The 18,679-nt window shown below is 45.5% G+C and overlaps 1 protein-coding gene across 1 annotated transcript; it reads right to left on the bottom strand.

Annotated features, from left to right (window-relative positions):
• Window positions 1-250: 250 nt before the first annotated feature.
• LOC124616208 (piggyBac transposable element-derived protein 4-like) lies at window positions 251-18,309 on the bottom strand. Its single transcript, XM_047144511.1, has 2 exons — window positions 18,039-18,309; window positions 251-1,866 (listed from the first exon to the last, which is right to left on the bottom strand). The coding sequence occupies exons 1-2, from the start codon at window positions 18,307-18,309 to the stop codon at window positions 251-253; spliced, it is 1,887 nt and encodes a 628-aa protein (XP_047000467.1).
• Between the last annotated feature and the right edge of the window lie 370 nt (window positions 18,310-18,679).

Below are 18,679 nucleotides of genomic sequence, written 5' to 3'. Positions count from 1 at the left end.
ATCAAATCTACTGTTTGGATTGTGGCAAATTTGGTACCATCTTGAAGCTGCACATTTCTACTTTAATTCTGAGTGAAAGAAACTACTTTACAATGCACAGCTTTAAGGTACAGTTATAGAAATCACTTAGATGTTTTAAGAATTTAGAAAAAGTCATACGAATAAGGGAATACAATTGTGATTTATTTTTAACCAAAATTGTGGCACTACATTACATGTTTCTGATAGTATACAGTATTACATATAAATTTCACACAGAATCATATTGTTTTTTAGTGTGGAAAATTTTAAAGCAAGGTTCCAGGCAGAGTGCAACGCCACACTGTTCACATTCGTATCGTGTCTCTTTGCGAGAAGCCTTGCCACTCTGTTTCTTGCTCCTGGAACTGCACACGTGACACACACGAGCAGCATACTTCTTAGTAGTTGCAGGTATGTGCTGCAAAAAATGTCTCTTTGTTAGCCGACCTACAGTTCCTTCATTTCTTGGAATGAATTCAAGTGTGTCGTCTTCAACAAGCTGAACTGCAAGCACTGTTATAAAGTCTGTTATTGTAATTTTCTTCCTGTGCACTGCATTGTACAGCCAAAATGCATTTGATACTCCCATAAGCAGCAAATGGAAATATAATTTTCGCCACCATTTCACAGTTCTGTGCTGGAACGGATTGTACTGCAGGCGTTGGTCTCCAATATCCACTCCAATTTTATTGAGGTTGTAATCAAGTACCTGAAGTGGTTTCAATACTACAGACCCATTTCTCTTAGTATGCGTACCAAATGTTGCTTGATGCCTTGTAGACAATGTATACACATCTCTCTTATCTTTCCACTTCATTGCCAATACATTATCTTTACGCCGAAAAGACATTTCGCCCTTTTTCAGCTTAGCAGATACTAAATCTTTAGGCAATCCTTTCCTGGATTTGTTCACAGTACCAACAGCTCCAGTGCCTTTCTCTGCCAGTTGCTGAAATAGCTCTGGACTGGAATAAAATCGATCTAAATACACAGTGTGGCCTTTGTTCAGCAAGCTGCTGTCAGACAACAATCGCAAAATAACCGCAGACGAAGAATTGTCAACAATATGCTTACCAGCATAAACTTCAAAATTTACAACATAGCCACTACTGGCTTCAGCAACAGCATATACTTTCAGTCCATACTTATGAGGCTTATTTTGCATGTAAACACGGAAACTCACACGACCTCGAAATGGGCAAATTCCTTCATCAATTGTCACTTTTTCTGAGGGACGATATGCCTGGATACATCGCTCCTTCAAATTATTATAATATGGCAAAACTTTGTAAAGTGGATGAAATCCATCTTCGCCTGGTTTTTTCTGATTTGAATTGTCAACAAGATGCAAGCATGACAGTATCTGAGTGAAACGCAAACGGCTCATGACATGGGGACAAAAGTTACAACTAAGAACAGGATTAGTGCTCCAATGGTCCGCAATTTTTGGCTTTTTCGAAACACACATGTGGAAAATAATACCCAAGAAACGCCTCATCTCACTTATAGTCACTGGCTTCCACGAACTCAAAACTGAATGGGGCTTCAGATTATTTCCTCTTCTTTTCTTCTGTATTGTCTGTGATGCATACAAATTTGTCTGTCTCTTGAGTTCATTTACGTCACTGTCAGTAAGGAACACTTTACTGCAATCCAGTACAGAACTCGACTCATCAATATCCACTAGTATCTGCCTGGGTGTCGTGTTGACAGGCAGAGGTCGGTAGGTGTCAACTGCAGTCCACTCACTGTCTTTCGGATACGGCACAGCTGCTGGATTTGAAGCAACACCTTCAACATCATTCTCGTCTTCATCTGAAGACAAACTGTCATCAATCTCGTCTTCTAAAAAGAATATCACATTATGTGTAACTACATACATCGTTTACACATGTTCAACAGATATGTGCGTACTGCACAATTACGTGGAAAATTCGGAAATACGTACCTTCAAACACACCATTGCATTCAGAATCGTCTGAATCACTCTCTACATTATCCAGAGTGTCGCTATGATTGATCAAATCCGCAATTTCTGCGTCTGATAAACCGCGCCGAAACATGATGACAAACAACTGAATGATATACAGACTGAGAACGCAAAGATAAGTTTTAACATGAATTACAGCGCTGCCGTGACATCTATGGACGCATTTTGTTAATAAACATCTGAAAAACGTATAGCGCTGGCCAAACCCGTAGAAATAACGTTGCAGTGTTTTGAATGAAATTAAATGTAGCGGCCCGTAAATTTTACGGGCTTGGTGATTTTCGCGCGATCCCAGGCCCGTAAATTTTACGGGCTTGGCGCTTAGAGTGATATAAATGGAAACCCTACCGAGGAAGCTTAATAATGCAAGCAATTCTAATTTGTTTAAAAAGATTAGTGAGCTAGGACTAAATGAATTGTATTACATTACAGGGTGTGAATATTTAAAAACTACATATGGAGAGAAAAACTGTATTGAACTTCATAATAAATTTAAAATTATTTTACCAGACAGGTTTAATAAAATAATAACTAACTGGGACTTTCAATTTGTTGAAGATGGTAATATTAAGCTAAAGTATAAAGGAATGAAGAGAACTAAAAATAATGATAACGAATTTCATGATCTGGAGTTTATTGTGTGAGTAAATTTTAATTGATTTAATTTTTTATATTTTATTTTTGTGCGTGGGTGGGTTTGATCATTAAATTATCTCCTAGTGCGCTGAATGTGCCCACTTACTACTTAAATTGTAAGATAATGGGCGACTTGTGGCGTCCTGAAAATGCTCTAAATTCGGAGTTGGCGTGGCTGCACGGGCCGTTCGGCCAACCGGGGCCCAGCAGAAAAACACGTGGTGGCGAACGTTAGCCGGACGAGAGGGGGGTGGGTAGCCCCAGCGCGTGGTCCAGCCACGGGGCCGGGAATTCCATTGTGACGCTGTGTCGATGTAGGAGACACGCTGGGAGTGCCAAAGATGGAGGGCTTTGTGAAACCTTAATGGCAGACATTTCACAGTTCGTATAGAAATTAATAGTAGCCAGATGAATTGTGATACCTCAAAAAGAAACATGTACATTACCATTATCTGCACGATGATTCTGATGGTGTAATCAGATTTTCAATATACACTCCTGGAAATTGAAATAAGAACACCGTGAATTCATTGTCCCAGGAAGGGGAAACTTTATTGACACATTCCTGGGGTCAGATACATCACATGATCACACTGACAGAACCACAGGCACATAGACACAGGCAACAGAGCATGCACAATGTCGGCACTAGTACAGTGTATATCCACCTTTCGCAGCAATGCAGGCTGCTATTCTCCCATGGAGACGATCGTAGAGATGCTGGATGTAGTCCTGTGGAACGGCTTGCCACGCCATTTCCACCTGGCGCCTCAGTTGGACCTGCGTTCGTGCTGGACGTGCAGACCGCGTGAGACGACGCTTCATCCAGTCCCAAACATGCTCAATGGGGGACAGATCCGGAGATCTTGCTGGCCAGGGTAGTTGACTTACACCTTCTAGAGCACGTTGGGTGGCACGGGATACATGCGGACGTGCATTGTCCTATTGGAACAGCAAGTTCCCTTGCCGGTCTAGGAATGGTAGAACGATGGGTTCGATGACGGTTTGGATGTACCGTGCACTATTCAGTGTCCCCTCGACGATCACCAGTGGTGTACGGCCAGTGTAGGAGATCGCTCCCCACACCATGATGCCGGGTGTTGGCCCTGTGTGCCTCGGTCGTATGCAGTCCTGATTGTGGCGCTCACCTGCACGGCGCCAAACACGCATACGACCATCATTGGCACCAAGGCAGAAGCGACTCTCATCGCTGAAGACGACACGTCTCCATTCGTCCCTCCATTCACGCCTGTCGCGACACCACTAGAAGCGGGCTGCACGATGTTGGGACGTGAGCGGAAGACGGCCTAACGGTGTGCGGGACCGTAGCCCAGCTTCATGGAGACGGTTGCGAATGGTCCCCGCCGATACCCCAGGAGCAACAGTGTCCCTAATTTGCTGGGAAGTGGCGGTGCGGTCCCCTACGGCACTGCGTAGGATCCTACGGTCTTGGCGTGCATCCGTGCGTCGCTGCGGTCCGGTCCCAGGTCGACGGGCACGTGCACCTTCCGCCGACCACTGGCGACAACATCGATGTACTGTGGAGACCTCACGCCCCACGTGTTGAGCAATTTGGCGGTCGTCCACCCGGCCTCCCGCATGCCCACTATACGCCCTCGCTCAAAGTCCGTCAACTGCACATACGGTTCACGTCCACGCTGTCGCGGCATGCTACCAGTGTTAAAGACTGCGATGGAGCTCCGTATGCCACGGCAAAGTGGCTGACACTGACGGCGGCGGTGCACAAATGCTGCGCAGCTAGCGCCATTCGACGGCCAACACCGCGGTTCCTGGTGTGTCCGCTGTGCCGTGCGTGTGATCATTGCTTGTACAACCCTCTCGCAGTGTCCGGAGCAAGTATGGTGGGTCTGACACACCGGTGTCAATGTGTTCTTTTTTCCATTTCCAGGAGTGTATTTATTAGTTTAAAGTTTAGTATCTGACCATAAATTACACAAGTAACACCCAGCAACGAATTTCCTAAATCTGAACAGTTCATCCGATTTCGTCGATCTGCATGTCTTTAGAAAGCTATTAGTGTAAACCTAGATTGGTATGAATTACAGGTATGTAACTTAAATAGTACACGAGTTATTGGAGGTCAAGGTGGCCGATTACTGTCGATCACGTCGGGCCATAAGTACTCCACAGTTACACGAAGAAACGGTAGCAGCATGCTTATAAATATATTTGTTCATCTATGTCTTTGTTTATTTCCGTTATATACTATTCATGAAGAAATTGGTTAAATATTTACTGTGTCTTAGAAATCACAGAGACATTAGGCTACTGGCCTACCTTTTGTTGCTATTCCTTTTATATATGTTTATTTAATTTGTTTATATATTCAACAATGTGTGTTAGAGCATGTTTATGCTCCAGGCGTAGGAATATTTATTTAATTTCAAGTTATTTAAATGTAAATACAATATTTCAAGATTTTAAACATGGCTGCAACAGCAACTGTTGAAATTCTTCACGATAAAGGATGACAGCCAAAAACAGTTGCAGGATAAAAATTTATTAAAATTCTTGACCAAGGTTTCGGTACATATAAATATACCTTACATAAATGTTTTTAAGTGGTCTGATATGTTTTATTTATTAAGACAGAAAGTTTGAATTAACACAACTTTTAATAATTTTTTATGCGCTTATGTATGTATTCATGGATTTTATATGCGCGAGTGTCTGGCACATATAAGTGCCCTCTCTCGGCGAAACCATCTGCCCTAGTGCTTTCACACTCTTGTCTCGATAGTTCATAGGCGAAGTAATGGTGCTAAACTGTTCGCTTTGACCCTGTGCCCATAGTCATGTTGTACAAATGGAGAATATGTCTTAATTATTGACGACGCCTTTGGCACAATTGTTTTATTAATCTCCATTGCATGATGTAATTTTAGTAAGTAACTAAAGATTTTATGCCTGTATTACTCTGGTAATTTCACTATTACTTAACCTTTTGTGTTTCTCACTTCCGATGCTAAGGCTTTTCTAATGAATCCTGTTCAGGATTTTTTACTTGTGATGAAGGTATATTTATATGTACCGAAACCTTGGTCAACAATTTTAATAATTTTTTATCCTGCAACTGTTTTTGGCTGTCATCCTTTATCGTGAATACAGTATTTCGTATGTGTTTCAATATGTTTGTGAGTGCACGTTGGCTTGGAGACATGGAGGCTCTAGCCAATCACAGCGCTCGTTACAAAGAGAGACGTGTGGGGGATGGGGAGGAGCATCGTTTCCGGAGAGAACACGGGGGAGTTCTGGGGGGTACGGCACAGGACACGGGAGGTGCTGGACGTGACGGACGGACAGTCGGCGGGAAGACTTGGACAGTGGAGCAGTTTGCGCGTGGTCGCGGAGGATAGAAATACACTCCTGGAAATGGAAAAAAGAACACATTGACACCGATGTGTCAGACCCACCATACTTGCTCCGGACACTGCGAGAGGGCTGTACAAGCAATGATCACACGCACGGCACAGCGGACACACCAGGAACCGCGGTGTTGGCCGTCGAATGGCGCTAGCTGCGCAGCATTTGTGCACCGCCGCCGTCAGTGTCAGCCACTTTGCCGTGGCATACGGAGCTCCATCGCAGTCTTTAACACTGGTAGCATGCCGCGACAGCGTGGACGTGAACCGTATGTGCAGTTGACGGACTTTGAGCGAGGGCGTATAGTGGGCATGCGGGAGGCCGGGTGGACGTACCGCCGAATTGCTCAACACGTGGGGCGTGAGGTCTCCACAGTACATCGATGTTGTCGCCAGTGGTCGGCGGAAGGTGCACGTGCTCGTCGACCTGGGACCGGACCGCAGCGACGCATGGATGCACGCCAAGACCGTAGGATCCTACGCAGTGCCGTAGGGGACCGCACCGCCACTTCCCAGCAAATTAGGGACACTGTTGCTCCTGGGGTATCGGCGAGGACCATTTGCAACCGTCTCCATGAAGCTGGGCTACGGTCCCGCACACCGTTAGGCCGTCTTCCGCTCACGCCCCAACATCGTGCAGCCCGCCTCCAGTGGTGTCGCGACAGGCGTGAATGGAGGGACGAATGGAGACGTGTCGTCTTCAGCGATGAGAGTCGCTTCTGCCTTGGTGCCAATGATGGTCGTATGCGTGTTTGGCGCCGTGCAGGTGAGCGCCACAATCAGGACTGCATACGACCGAGGCACACAGGGCCAACACCCGGCATCATGGTGTGGGGAGCGATCTCCTACACTGGCCGTACACCACTGGTGATCGTCGAGGGGACACTGAATAGTGCACGGTACATCCAAACCGTCATCGAACCCATCGTTCTAGCATTCCTAGACCGGCAAGGGAACTTGCTGTTCCAACAGGACAATGCACGTCCGCATGTATCCCGTGCCACCCAACGTGCTCTAGAAGGTGTAAGTCAACTACCCTGGCCAGCAAGATCTCCGGATCTGTCCCCCATTGAGCATGTTTGGGACTGGATGAAGCGTCGTCTCACGCGGTCTGCACGTCCAGCACGAACGCTGGTCCAACTGAGGCGCCAGGTGGAAATTGCATGGCAAGCCGTTCCACAGGACTACATCCAGCATCTCTACGATCGTCTCCATGGGAGAATAGCAGCCTGCATTGCTGCGAAAGGTGGATATACACTGTACTAGTGCCGACATTGTGCATGCTCTGTTGCCTGTGTCTATGTGCCTGTGGTTCTGTCAGTGTGATCATGTGATGTATCTGACCCCAGGAATGTGTCAATAAAGTTTCCCCTTCCTGGGACAATGAATTCACGGTGTTCTTATTTCAATTTCCAGGAGTGTATTTCGGAGTACCGACCTCTGCTCTTGTGTGATTTCCGTGCCTTCTGCAGTGAAGACGTAGTATGCGTTCAGAACTGAATATATCGCGAACTATGTTGTTGTTCATAACTAATTACGTGAAGTAGGAATCTATTGTTTCCCTGTTATTCAACTTATATTTTATTTAATTGCTGGACCATCGACATCAATAAGTGCTTTGCAGAAATATACCGCATTGTCAAAAGTACTTCTACTATTGTACTCACCATTTAATGTCGTTAAGATAGTACCTGCAGATTTTATTTAATTGCAATCTTTCATTTATGAATACATTAATAATTCGCAATTGCCGAGTGATAGAAACCTTCGACCATTCGATTCATGTGAGTATTCTTATCGTATACTGTAGACTCAGCAGTATTGGGCCTGTAATGCGGCAACTACGTATCCCAGCCCCTAGACAACGAAACCAGCCGAAACTTTTAATATTTAAACTCTGAGTGCGTAGTTGAGGGCCACCACATCACAACCTTTCATAATTTTATTTCAAAGTCCGAAAGATGTAGGCCTGATTGTCACACTGTACTCAAGTCTTGCTCATATTAGATTATTATAATGTTTGCTTCAATGTTCTTATAAAATCTCGTTTTGTACATACAGAAACCTCTTTGGTGGTTACTTAATATTTTGTGGAGAAGCAATATACATCACATTTATTTTGCCTTTTGATCTTCAGAACAGGACCCTTCCTGAATAAAAACCATTTTATTTTGCTTTGGCTTCCTTGTTTTGAAACTCGTTGGTAGTCCATTTTTGATCTTCATTACAGTTTCGATAGCTAGTGTCTTCTAATGTTTGTACAAGATGTTTAGTAAAGAATCACTTGTAAATCGACTCTTGCTGCATCTATCATACAAAACTGCTACCGCTATCCTACAGCTGACAGTAGTAACACATTTCAGCGAATCGATAACTTGTGCCCTGACGGGGTGATAACCCAAGTCAATTTTACAAAGTTTACTGTACGGCATTCGCGCGTTACTTAGCCAGCACTCATAGCGGATCTGTCGCGTAGCACCTTATACCAATCGACTGGAGAAAAACGCAGGTGACTCCTGAATGTAACAAGAGTAAAAGAACGGATCCGCAAAATTACAGATCAATATCCTTAATATCGGTTTGCTGCAGAATCAATGAGCACATTCTCAGTTCGAATATAATAAATTTCCTACAGACCGAAAAGACTATGTCTGCGAATCAGCACGATTTAGAAACCATCGCTCGTGCGAAACTCATCTTCCTTTTCCCACATGAGATCCTGCGAGCCATGGATGAAGGGCAACAGAAATACTCCATATTCCTAGATTTCCGAAAAGCATTTAACACGTTACTCCATGACAGACTGTTAACGAAGGAACGAGCGTAAGAAATAAGTTCCCAAGTATGTGAATGGCTCGAAAACTTCTGAGGTGAGGGGACCCACTATGTTGTCCTTCACAGCTTGTGCTCATCAGAGACTAGGATATCATCAGCAGTGTCCCAGGTAAGTGTGGTAGGACCGCTATCACTTTGAGTGTACATAAATTATCTGGTGGACATGGTGGGCAGCAGTCTGCTTTTGTTTGCTGATGATGCTGTGGTGTACGAGAGGGTGTCGAAAATCAGTCACTGTAGGATGAACCAAGATGATTTAGACAAAATTTCTAGTTGGCATGATGAATTACAGGTTCCTCTAAATGTAGAAAAATGTAAGTTAATGCGGATGAGTAGGAGAAACATTCCCGTAATGTTCGGATACGGTATTAGTGATGTCGTGCTTGACACAGTCACATCGTTTAAATACACTACTAGCCATTAAAATTGCTATACCAAGAAGAAATGCAGATGATAAACGGGTATTCATTGGAAAAATATATTATACTGGAAGTGACACGTGATTACATTTTCACGCAATTTGGGTGCATAGATCCTGAGAAATCAGTACCCACAACAACCACCTCTGGCCGTAATAACGGCCTTGATACGCCTGGGCATTGAGTCAAACAGAGCTTGGATGGCGTGTAAGGTACAGCTGCCCATGCAGCTTCAACACGATACCACAGTTCATCAAGAGTAGTGACTGGCGTATTGGGACGAGCCAGTTGCTCGGCCACCATTGACCAGACGTTTTCAATTGGTGAGAGATCTGGAGAATGTGCTGGCCAGGGCAGCAGTCGAACATTTTCTGTATCCAGAAAGGCGGGTACAGGGTCTGCAACGTGCGGTCGTGCATTATCCTGCTGAAATGTAGGGTTTCGCAGGTATCGAATGAAGGGTAGAGCCACGGGTCGCAACACATCTGAAATGTAACGCCTACTGTTCAAAGTGCCGTCAGTGCGAACAAGAGGTGACCGAGACGTGTCACCAATGGCACCCCATACCATCACGCCGGGTGATACGCCAGTATGGCGACTCCGAATACACGCTTCCAATGTGCGTTCACAGCGATGACGCCAAACACGGATGTGACCATCATGATGCTGTAAACAGAACCCGGATTCATCCGAAAAAAATGACGTTTTGCCATTCGTGCACCCAGGTTCGTCGTTGAGTACACCATCGCAGGCGCTCCTGTCTGTGATGCAGCGTCAAGGGTAACCGCAGCCATGGTCTCCGAGCTGATAGTCCATGCTGCTGCAAACGTCGTCGAACTGTTCGTGCAGATGGTTGTTGTTTTGCAAACGTCCCCACCTGTTCACTCAGGGATCGAGACGTTGCTGCACGATCCGTTACAGCCATGCGGATAAGATGCCTGTCATCTCGACTGCTAGTGATACGAGGCCGTTGGGATCCAGCACGGCGTTTCGTATTACCCTCCTGAACCCACTGATTCCATATTCTGCTAACAGTCATTGGATCTCGACCAACGCGAACAGCAATGTCGCGATACGATAAACCGCAATCATCACAAGAACATTTCACCAGGCAACGACGGTCATCTGCTGTTTGTGTATGAGAAATCGGTTGGAAACTTTCCTCATGTCAACACGTTGTAGGCGTCGCCACCGGCGCCAACCTTGTGTGAATGCTCTGAAAAGCTAATCATTTGCATATCACAGCATCTTCTTCCTGTCAGTTAAATTTCGCGTCTGTGGCACGCCATCTTCGTGGTGTAGCAATTTCAATGGCCAGTACTGTATCTGGGCGTAACGTTTCAAAGCGATATGAAATGGAACAAACATGTGAAAACTGTGGTAGGGAAGGCGAATGGCCGACTTCGGGCTGTTGGGAGAATCTGGGAAAGTGTGCTTCATCTGTAAAGGAGTTTGCCTGTAGAAAAATAGTGCGACGTGTTCTTGAGTACTGCACGAATATTTGGGATCTTCAGAGGTGATGTACTAGATTTGTTACCGGTAGGTTCGAACAATGCGAACGTATTACAGAGATGCCGCGGAAAACTCAAATGAAATCTCTGGAGGGAAGGCTACTTTCTCTTCGTTGAACACTATGAGAATATTTAGAGAACAGCTATCTGCCGAACGATCCTACTGTCGCTAACACATTGCGCACAAGGATCAAAGATAAGATGCGCTTAATTACGGCTCGGAGACATACACCAGTCGTTTTTCGGTAGCCACATATGGAAGCGGAACAGAAAAAAAAGGACTAGAAGTGGTACAGGGTACCCTCCGCCAAGCACAGTACGGTGGTTGTGTAATATATATGTAGATGTTGATATGGGCGCCGTCCACACGGTCGATACATGCGCGCCTATATGGCGTACAGGCGTGAAAGTGTTAACATAAGAGCAAAACTTCGTAACGGAAGTACGCACTCATATATAAAACAGTGCGACTGTCTGCAGACATTGTAGAGGAATGGTCCATTAACATGTAGCTAGAAAATATATATAGACAGTCCAGATACTTTGTCTCGTGTACACACTTGAAAGCCTAGTTCCTCGATGTTTGCTAAATAACCTTGTTGGGATCTTGGCTGGTGCATTAATAATAACGGATAGTGAAATAAATAGAAACAGGAGACGTTGGTGGGGACGTGTACTGTTTGCATATGGGCCTCATTTCGGTTGTAATTTACTTTCGACTTTGAAAGTAGAAGAAGCATGTTTTTTTGAATAGCACTCGCTGATACTTGAGCCGTGGCTGGCTCATGTTATGCATTGGATTAAACCTTGGTTGCTATTCGGTGTTTAGTCTCCCGCAGTTATCGCAATTATGCTGTTACCCTCTCTCTCCGCGAGTGGCAGCAGCGGTGTGTATCGATATTCGCACTTTGTACTATCTTTGGCCTGGTGCTTATAGTTTCCGGCTGTGCTGTGTGCGACCAGTTGGTCGGTTGGCGTGGAGCAGCGAGGAAATCTTTGTGGCGCGTAGTTTGGCCAGGGCCGCTGGTGGCGTCTACGAAAATGGTTCAAATGGCTCTGAGCACTATGGAACTAAACTTCTGAGGTCATCAGTCCCCTAGAACTTAGAACTACTTAAACCTAACTAACATGACTAACCTAAGGACATCACACACATCCATGTCCGGGGCAGGATTCGAACCTGCGACCGTAGCGGTCGCGCGGTTCCAGACTGTAGCGCCTAGAACCGCTCGTGGCGTCAACGCACGGTGGGAGTGTGCGGTGCTGTTCCCATTGCTACGAGGTCCGTGGCTCACCGATCATGGACACTAAAGTTGAGTTTTGACTTAAGCTACCAGCAAGTCACGACTGTTCACATTGTGTCGTTTGGATTTCGTTGCCGGTTGTTAGGACATTCCCGCGGCCAACAACGTGTGTTTTCAAGTTGGCAAATTTTGGTCACCCTCCGGTGGAGTTCAACTGTACTTGGTTATTTGAACTGAAGTGCACCAGGGGAATCGTCTGCCTTGTGGTCGTTAATGTTCCGGTTACCTGCCCTGGCCGTTGACGTAAATACAGGCAGTGTATTTTCCTCACCGTATTGTCGCTGTCCAGCACGGTGTGTAGTTTGACAGCTCAATGGATAATTGGTTGTGGGCGCCAATACTTTCTACGTTATTCCATTGAACTTCCTGTTGTGTGCTGGACGGTTGGAGCGGAAGTTATCTTTTCAGTGGGTCCATTGAGTGTCTGTCGGTTGGGCTGTCGTCGGATCGAGAATAGTTGGGCCGACTGCTTGTGTCACCTAAGCGAGAGTTAGTGTTTGAATTCCAGGCTGCCCTTGGGAAAATTCTGACCGCTGTTGGGTGTACTGCCTTTTCTTATTTGTTCTTGTCCTTTGTATTTGTATGGCTTCTACCCGATTTTAAAATTAAAGTTGTTTTGTCCTTAAGGCATAAGATTGTTTGGGCCTTCAGCCTAATTTAAAGAACTATTTCATGGTAAAGCCTTTGGCCTTTTAAACGTTTATTTTGGTTTGAGTCTTAAGTGATGGGCCTTCAGCCGATTTTTAAACTAAAGTTGTTTTTCTCTTAAGCTGTCAGATTGTTTGGGCCTTCACCATAATTAAAGAACTGTTTTAAGAGCAGGCCTTTTGCCTTTTAAAAATTCTGATTTTGGTTTGAGTCTTAAGTTATTGGCTTTCAGCCGATTTTAAATTAAAGTGGTCTTGCCCTTAAGGTATGAGATTGTATGGTCTATTGAGACTGTTATTAAGTTCCAAAAATTAATGCTGTGTTTTTTTTTTAATTTTTCATGGCTCTTTTAATGTTTGGTCAAATAAATAAAGTTGTATGTTCGAGTGTAACTGACAGCCGTTTATTTTGGCCCCTTTTCACATTTTAAACTACCTGACCTGTCCTGAAGGTTTAGCAGGGCATAATATTTTTTGACAGCTCTTCGATAACCAGTTTCTTTTTGTTGGTACTTTTATATTCGGAATTATTAACTCTGGCTCTGAGCACTATGGGACTTACCATCTGAGGTCATCAGTCCCCTAGAACTTAGAACTACTTAAACCTAACTAACGTAAGGACATCACACACATCCATGCCCGAGGCAGGATTCGAACCTGCGACCGCAGCAGTCCCGCGGTTCCGGACTGAAGCGCTTAGAACCGCTCGGCCACCGCGGCTGGGTAGCTATTAACTTCCCACAAATATGATGGCACGCAAAAATCTTCAGTCAGCCACCACACTTTCTCCGTTGGTCACATATTGGTGAGGTTTACTAACAAGGAAAAACAAAAATAATAAAAACTCGACGAAGTGTTTCCTCCGCCCATAGAGAGTAAATAGAGGCCATGTCTATCGACATGTCCGCACTAGGAAAAGTAGCGCAAGATTTTGTAGGAATTACAATAAACGTATTCGCAGTTGTGAATATGGACAACCATAGGGTGTGGAATGGGATGCCAATGGAAATTTGTGCCGGAACGGGACTCGAATCCGGAGTCCTCATTTATTGCGAGCGGTCGCTCTACTCCTATGTTTTTTGTTTTTAATCTCATTTTGTTCTATATTGTTCGCTGAAGTCGTTCGGAGCGGACGTCCGATGACACCCTTTCAGGTTCTTTGTTGATCCGTTCATTCACTTTCTTTATTACAAAGGGTAGCTAACCCTCTGACCGAACACGGTGAGCTACCGTGCCGGCGTCCCTTAGACTATGCAAGTTTGACTCACGGGAAGACCCAAACTTCCATATTCCGTCAACCAAGCATCTACAACCTGTACGTCCATTATGCTTATTCCAGTGTCAAGAGACTTTCAAGCAAAATGTCTCCGCCCTGTACGGGAATATACATAATGGACGTACGAGTACAGGTTGCATACACCGGATTAGCGACATATGGAAGGTTGGATCGCGCCCTGAGTCGTACAAGGACAAAGATAAGGCGACTGTTCGTCATAACTGGGGAATCTGGGTTCGAGTCACGGACCGGCAGAAATTTTCATTGTCGTCCTTCCAATCTAAATCTCATGATTGTCCTTATTCGTAATTGCGAAAGTATTTACTGTATTCATAACGGCTGTAGTCGCCGGAGTGTCTTTTCCTATGGACATGCTTTGCGTCGTAATTCAGGATAACACAGGCACTGCCATATTGTATTTTTAGAAATTGTCTCACGTCTCTCATTTCAAAAGAAAATCAAAAGTTCTACGATTTTGTTGGAAAAGCATGTATATAGACAAGAAATGTCTCTCAATTGACTATATACAAATTTGCTCCATTGTGTATAGACACTATCTAGATCAGAGGTTCCCAACATGGAGGTAATTACACCTTGAGGGGTAAAAGCTAAACGATTCCATTCTGTTTCAGTCACGAAACTAAATTATTTTTAAAATGTCATTACTATTATCACAGTGTTGTAACATTCTAATACTGATTATGTAAGTTACCAAGAATTATTTTTTCTCGATTTGTAGCATTAATGCGGTGAAGGTTACAGTTTCCACATATAGTTGACCAACTACACACATACATTGTACTTTGTCCCGTACGTCGCTGATGATGAAAGTGAGACGTATATGTAACAAATGCTAAATATCTCAAGAAAATGTCTTCTGCAAGTTGTAGATAGTGCCTACAGTAGGCCAGAAATTGCTTCATTACTCGCTTCATCTACATCTACTCATACTCCGCAAGCCACCTGACGCCGGGTAGCGGAGGGTACCTTGAGTACCTTTATCGGTTCTTCTTTCTATTCCAGTCTCGTATTGTTCGTGGAAAGAAGGATTGTCGGTATGCCTCTGTGTGGGCTCTAATCTCTCTGATTTTATCCTCATGGTCTCTTCGCGACATATACGTAGGAGGGATCAATATACTGCTTCACTCCTCGGTGAAGGTATTTTCTCGAAACTTGAACAAAAGCCCGTACCGAGCTACTGAGCATCTCTCCTGCAGAGTCTTCCACTGGAGTTTATCTATCATGTCCGTAGCGCTTTCACGATTACTAAATGGTCCTGCAACGAAGCGCGCTGCTCTCCGCTGGATCTTCTCCATCTCTTCTATCAACCCTATCTGGTACGGATCCCACACTGGTGAGCAGTATTCAAACAGTGGGCGAACAAGTGTACTGTAACCTTGTTTTCGGATTGCATTTCCTTAGGATTCTTCTTGGAGATTAATTGACAGGACGACACAGCACTAACTACGTAAGGGCTACTATAGTGCCGCACACAGCGTTATTACTATTATTATTGGCTCTGAGCACTATGGGACTTAACATCTATGGTCATCAGTCCCCTAGAACTTAGAACTACTTAAACCTAACTAACCTAAGGACAGCACACAACACCCAGTCATCACGAGGCAGAGAAAATCCCTGACCCCGCCGGGAATCGAACCCGGGAACCCGGGCGTGGGAAGCGAGAGCGCTACCGCACGACCACGAGCTGCGGACTACTATTATTATTATTAGAGTGATTAGACACAATGCATTAACAGTCTGAAGCCTTTCAATTTCTGCCACTCCGGAAAAAGGAGTGCAACAATGAAGTGCTTTACAAAAAGTAAGTACAGTGCACACATCTGAACCTGTTCGATTTTAAATGGGGTTGCAGCGTGCAGGTCAAGCAAGAGCCGCAAAAGAGAGGGGTAATGCAAGGGAAGTACGTTTTGTAACGAGTGCTTACCCTCAGAATGGACAGTTAGCTTTCTTATCTGAGAAGGAGTTTAGGGGTAGCATGTGCGATACACCACGAATTCCTTCGTCATTCATTCTAACACAAACACCCACCCACACCCACACACACACACAAACTAAATATCATTCAACTTTCATCATTTTAAAAATAATAATGTTCCAAGAAAAGTCTTTCATTCTACAGTCTTTAGGTAATGTGGGGGAGGGGACAACAGATGTCAGGGGGGAGGGCGGAGGGCAGGGGTATTAGCTAATGTCTGATAGCGCTCAGGGTTAGTGGTCTAAGAAATGTTGGGAACCAATGGTCTTGTAAGACGTCGTGGTCTCCTGACCTTCGTTGCTTACATATTCCGCCCTCACAATCATATTCCGCACATCAGGACGCTTCATTCGAACCCGAGCTCGATAAGATAAAGTCAATATTGTATGAAATCATGTAAACAATATGCAAATAACAAGTGCACACCGGCATTGAAATACTCGATGCTGGTGTACACACATACATTCCAGACACGACGGTCACAGGAACTTTTAGTTTGAGAGAGGCAGACCACATACCAAGAGGCCAGTCTCTTCAGAGGACAAGTCAACCTCGGCCGCCTATAGAGCAGACAGCATGTGCCCAAGTGAAAGGGCGAACGACCCCGTGTTTGGCTTAAAAGCAAATTCCGCTACATTGTGTGGGAACGTCCAACCTACGCATTCTTTACATATAGCATGCAGTGTCAGAGATTTTCACAGGGAGACAGCAAACGCCAAACGCCAATACTACAGATTTCCGGATTGGTCGCCTTAAACGAAACGTCATTCTCCCGTTTTAGAAGAGCAATGCTGATTGGCAGACGATATTTCTGACGCCTTGAGCTGAAGGAGTAATGGAAGAGACCAAAAGATATACCCCTTCACGTCTGGCGTGGAGAGGCGCTGTTCCGTTGTCTCTCTTGGAGCGAGGAACAAGTCTCTCCTCAGTACTTCACTGGGAGAGCACCTCTGTCGAGAGCGAATCGATGTGCGACTCTCTATATTGAATCCTTGCGATTAAGCTTTGTTCACTGCGTTAGCCGACACACTCATTGTGCGGTGTGAACGGACAGAGTTATAGTTAAACGCCTGCGAGCGAATTTTCAAGTGGCATCGCAGTGGACTGGTTATCTGACTGGTGTACCAAGCCAATAGTTAGACTATGGGCGAATAGGAATCCTTGACTTCATCAAGGCGTAGGGAGAGTTTGATTGGCGAAGGTCAATCCAGATAGAACGAGAGTTATCTTATTTGTCAGCAGCGAGCGGCGCAGACAGCAGTCATCGCAGCTTACAGTATTGTGCGCTACAGCTATTGAGAGCCCCAGATTTCCCCCACAACAGTACACTTCACTGCATTTCACACGTGACAACCTCGACCGTACCTAGCGACATTCTGACAGATAATTATTCAAGTTGAGTAGGCGCGGCTCTCGGCCATTCTGCCAAGTCAACAACCATCTTAAACTTTGTATAGAAATTTCATTAGCAAATCCTATCCTTGAGAGGTAACTTCACATTCCGAAAAGAACCAGGATATAACTTGTTCAATTCATAACTAAAAGTGCCATTGTGATTTCTCAGAATTTTTGCAAAATAAATAATAATTTTCGTTAGTTTCATGTTTTTCTTACACTAACTAGCACTACTCCAGTACCCAAGTATCCCACTAGTTACGTAAGAAATTTTATGAATTTTTTGTCATTTCCTTACAGCGGACGACTCCAGAAGATATTTATTGCTGAAAGTTTTTCAGGCATTTCTCTTTAGAACGTTAGGAGCGCCTGTCTGACTTCTGTAGTAGTGTGGGGGTGGAAATTGCATCTTGCAGGAGCCACAGGGTAAAGGGTACATCTCAGATTAATCCGTTGCGCAGAATAACAGAATATCAGATCAACCCAACCCCACGCTCACAGTCTAGATACAAAAATCGCTCGATTTTATATACTAGTTGCGTACAAGGCCTATGGATTTTCTGTCAAGCCGGCAGATACTTCGGAATTCGTTCGTTTTAGTTATGAATCACGGGTGGCGCACGGCGGGCGAGCCCGCAGCCGGTCCGTCCACGGTGGGTAGGGGGTGTGGTGGTGGGGGCGGCTGGAGGCGGCGGCGGCGGCGACTGCGCAGGGAGTCGATACGCGGACCGCCGGCCGGCCGGCCAGTAATTCGGCGACGCTCCTTCCCCCTGGCGCGCCGCGCCGCGCCGCGCCGGGCTGCGCTCAGGCCCTGCCGCACCACGACCAATCTCGCAGTGGCGTCCCACCCCCGCCCCCCTGTCCTGTACTCGGCGATGTCGGCTGCGCGGCATCGATCCCTCCCCCGCGGTGGCCGGCTGCTCACACACGTGAAACTGGGAGCTGGCCCCCGAGCACTCGGTGCGCGCCTCGCCAATAACGCACTGTCCTCCCCCCTCCCCCTCCCCCCCAAACACATACTACTTTACAGGGGCCGCATTTCTCGCCTAGTCTCGGGGAAAAAAGATGCCCACAAACAAAGAGGGAGCTAGCTGCCGGTGGGGGATACTTCCCGGCGACCCCTCCTCCGCCGCACGCGGCTGCTGAATCGTTAATCCGGAGTGCCTGCCTGCAACCGAATATCCGACGTGCCGAGCCATCTCTACTCTCCTGCCCTGCCATCTACACTACTGGCTATTAAAATTTCTACACCACGAAGATGAC

Source organism: Schistocerca americana, chromosome 5, assembly GCF_021461395.2.
Source record: "Schistocerca americana isolate TAMUIC-IGC-003095 chromosome 5, iqSchAmer2.1, whole genome shotgun sequence".
NCBI classification, from domain to species: Eukaryota; Metazoa; Arthropoda; class Insecta; order Orthoptera; family Acrididae; genus Schistocerca; species Schistocerca americana.
This window is presented reverse-complemented; position numbering and strand designations above follow the sequence as displayed.

Excerpts from the sequence above, each read along its gene's own strand:
- LOC124616208 (XM_047144511.1), bottom strand. The coding sequence starts at position 18,309 with ATGCCGCGCAGCCGACATCGCCGAGTACAGGACAGGGGGGCGGGGGTG. Across the intron at positions 1,867-18,038 it reads CGGCTGCGGGCTCGCCCGCC|AAGACGAGATTGATGACAGT; the intron begins GTGCGCCACCCG and ends TATTCTTTTTAG.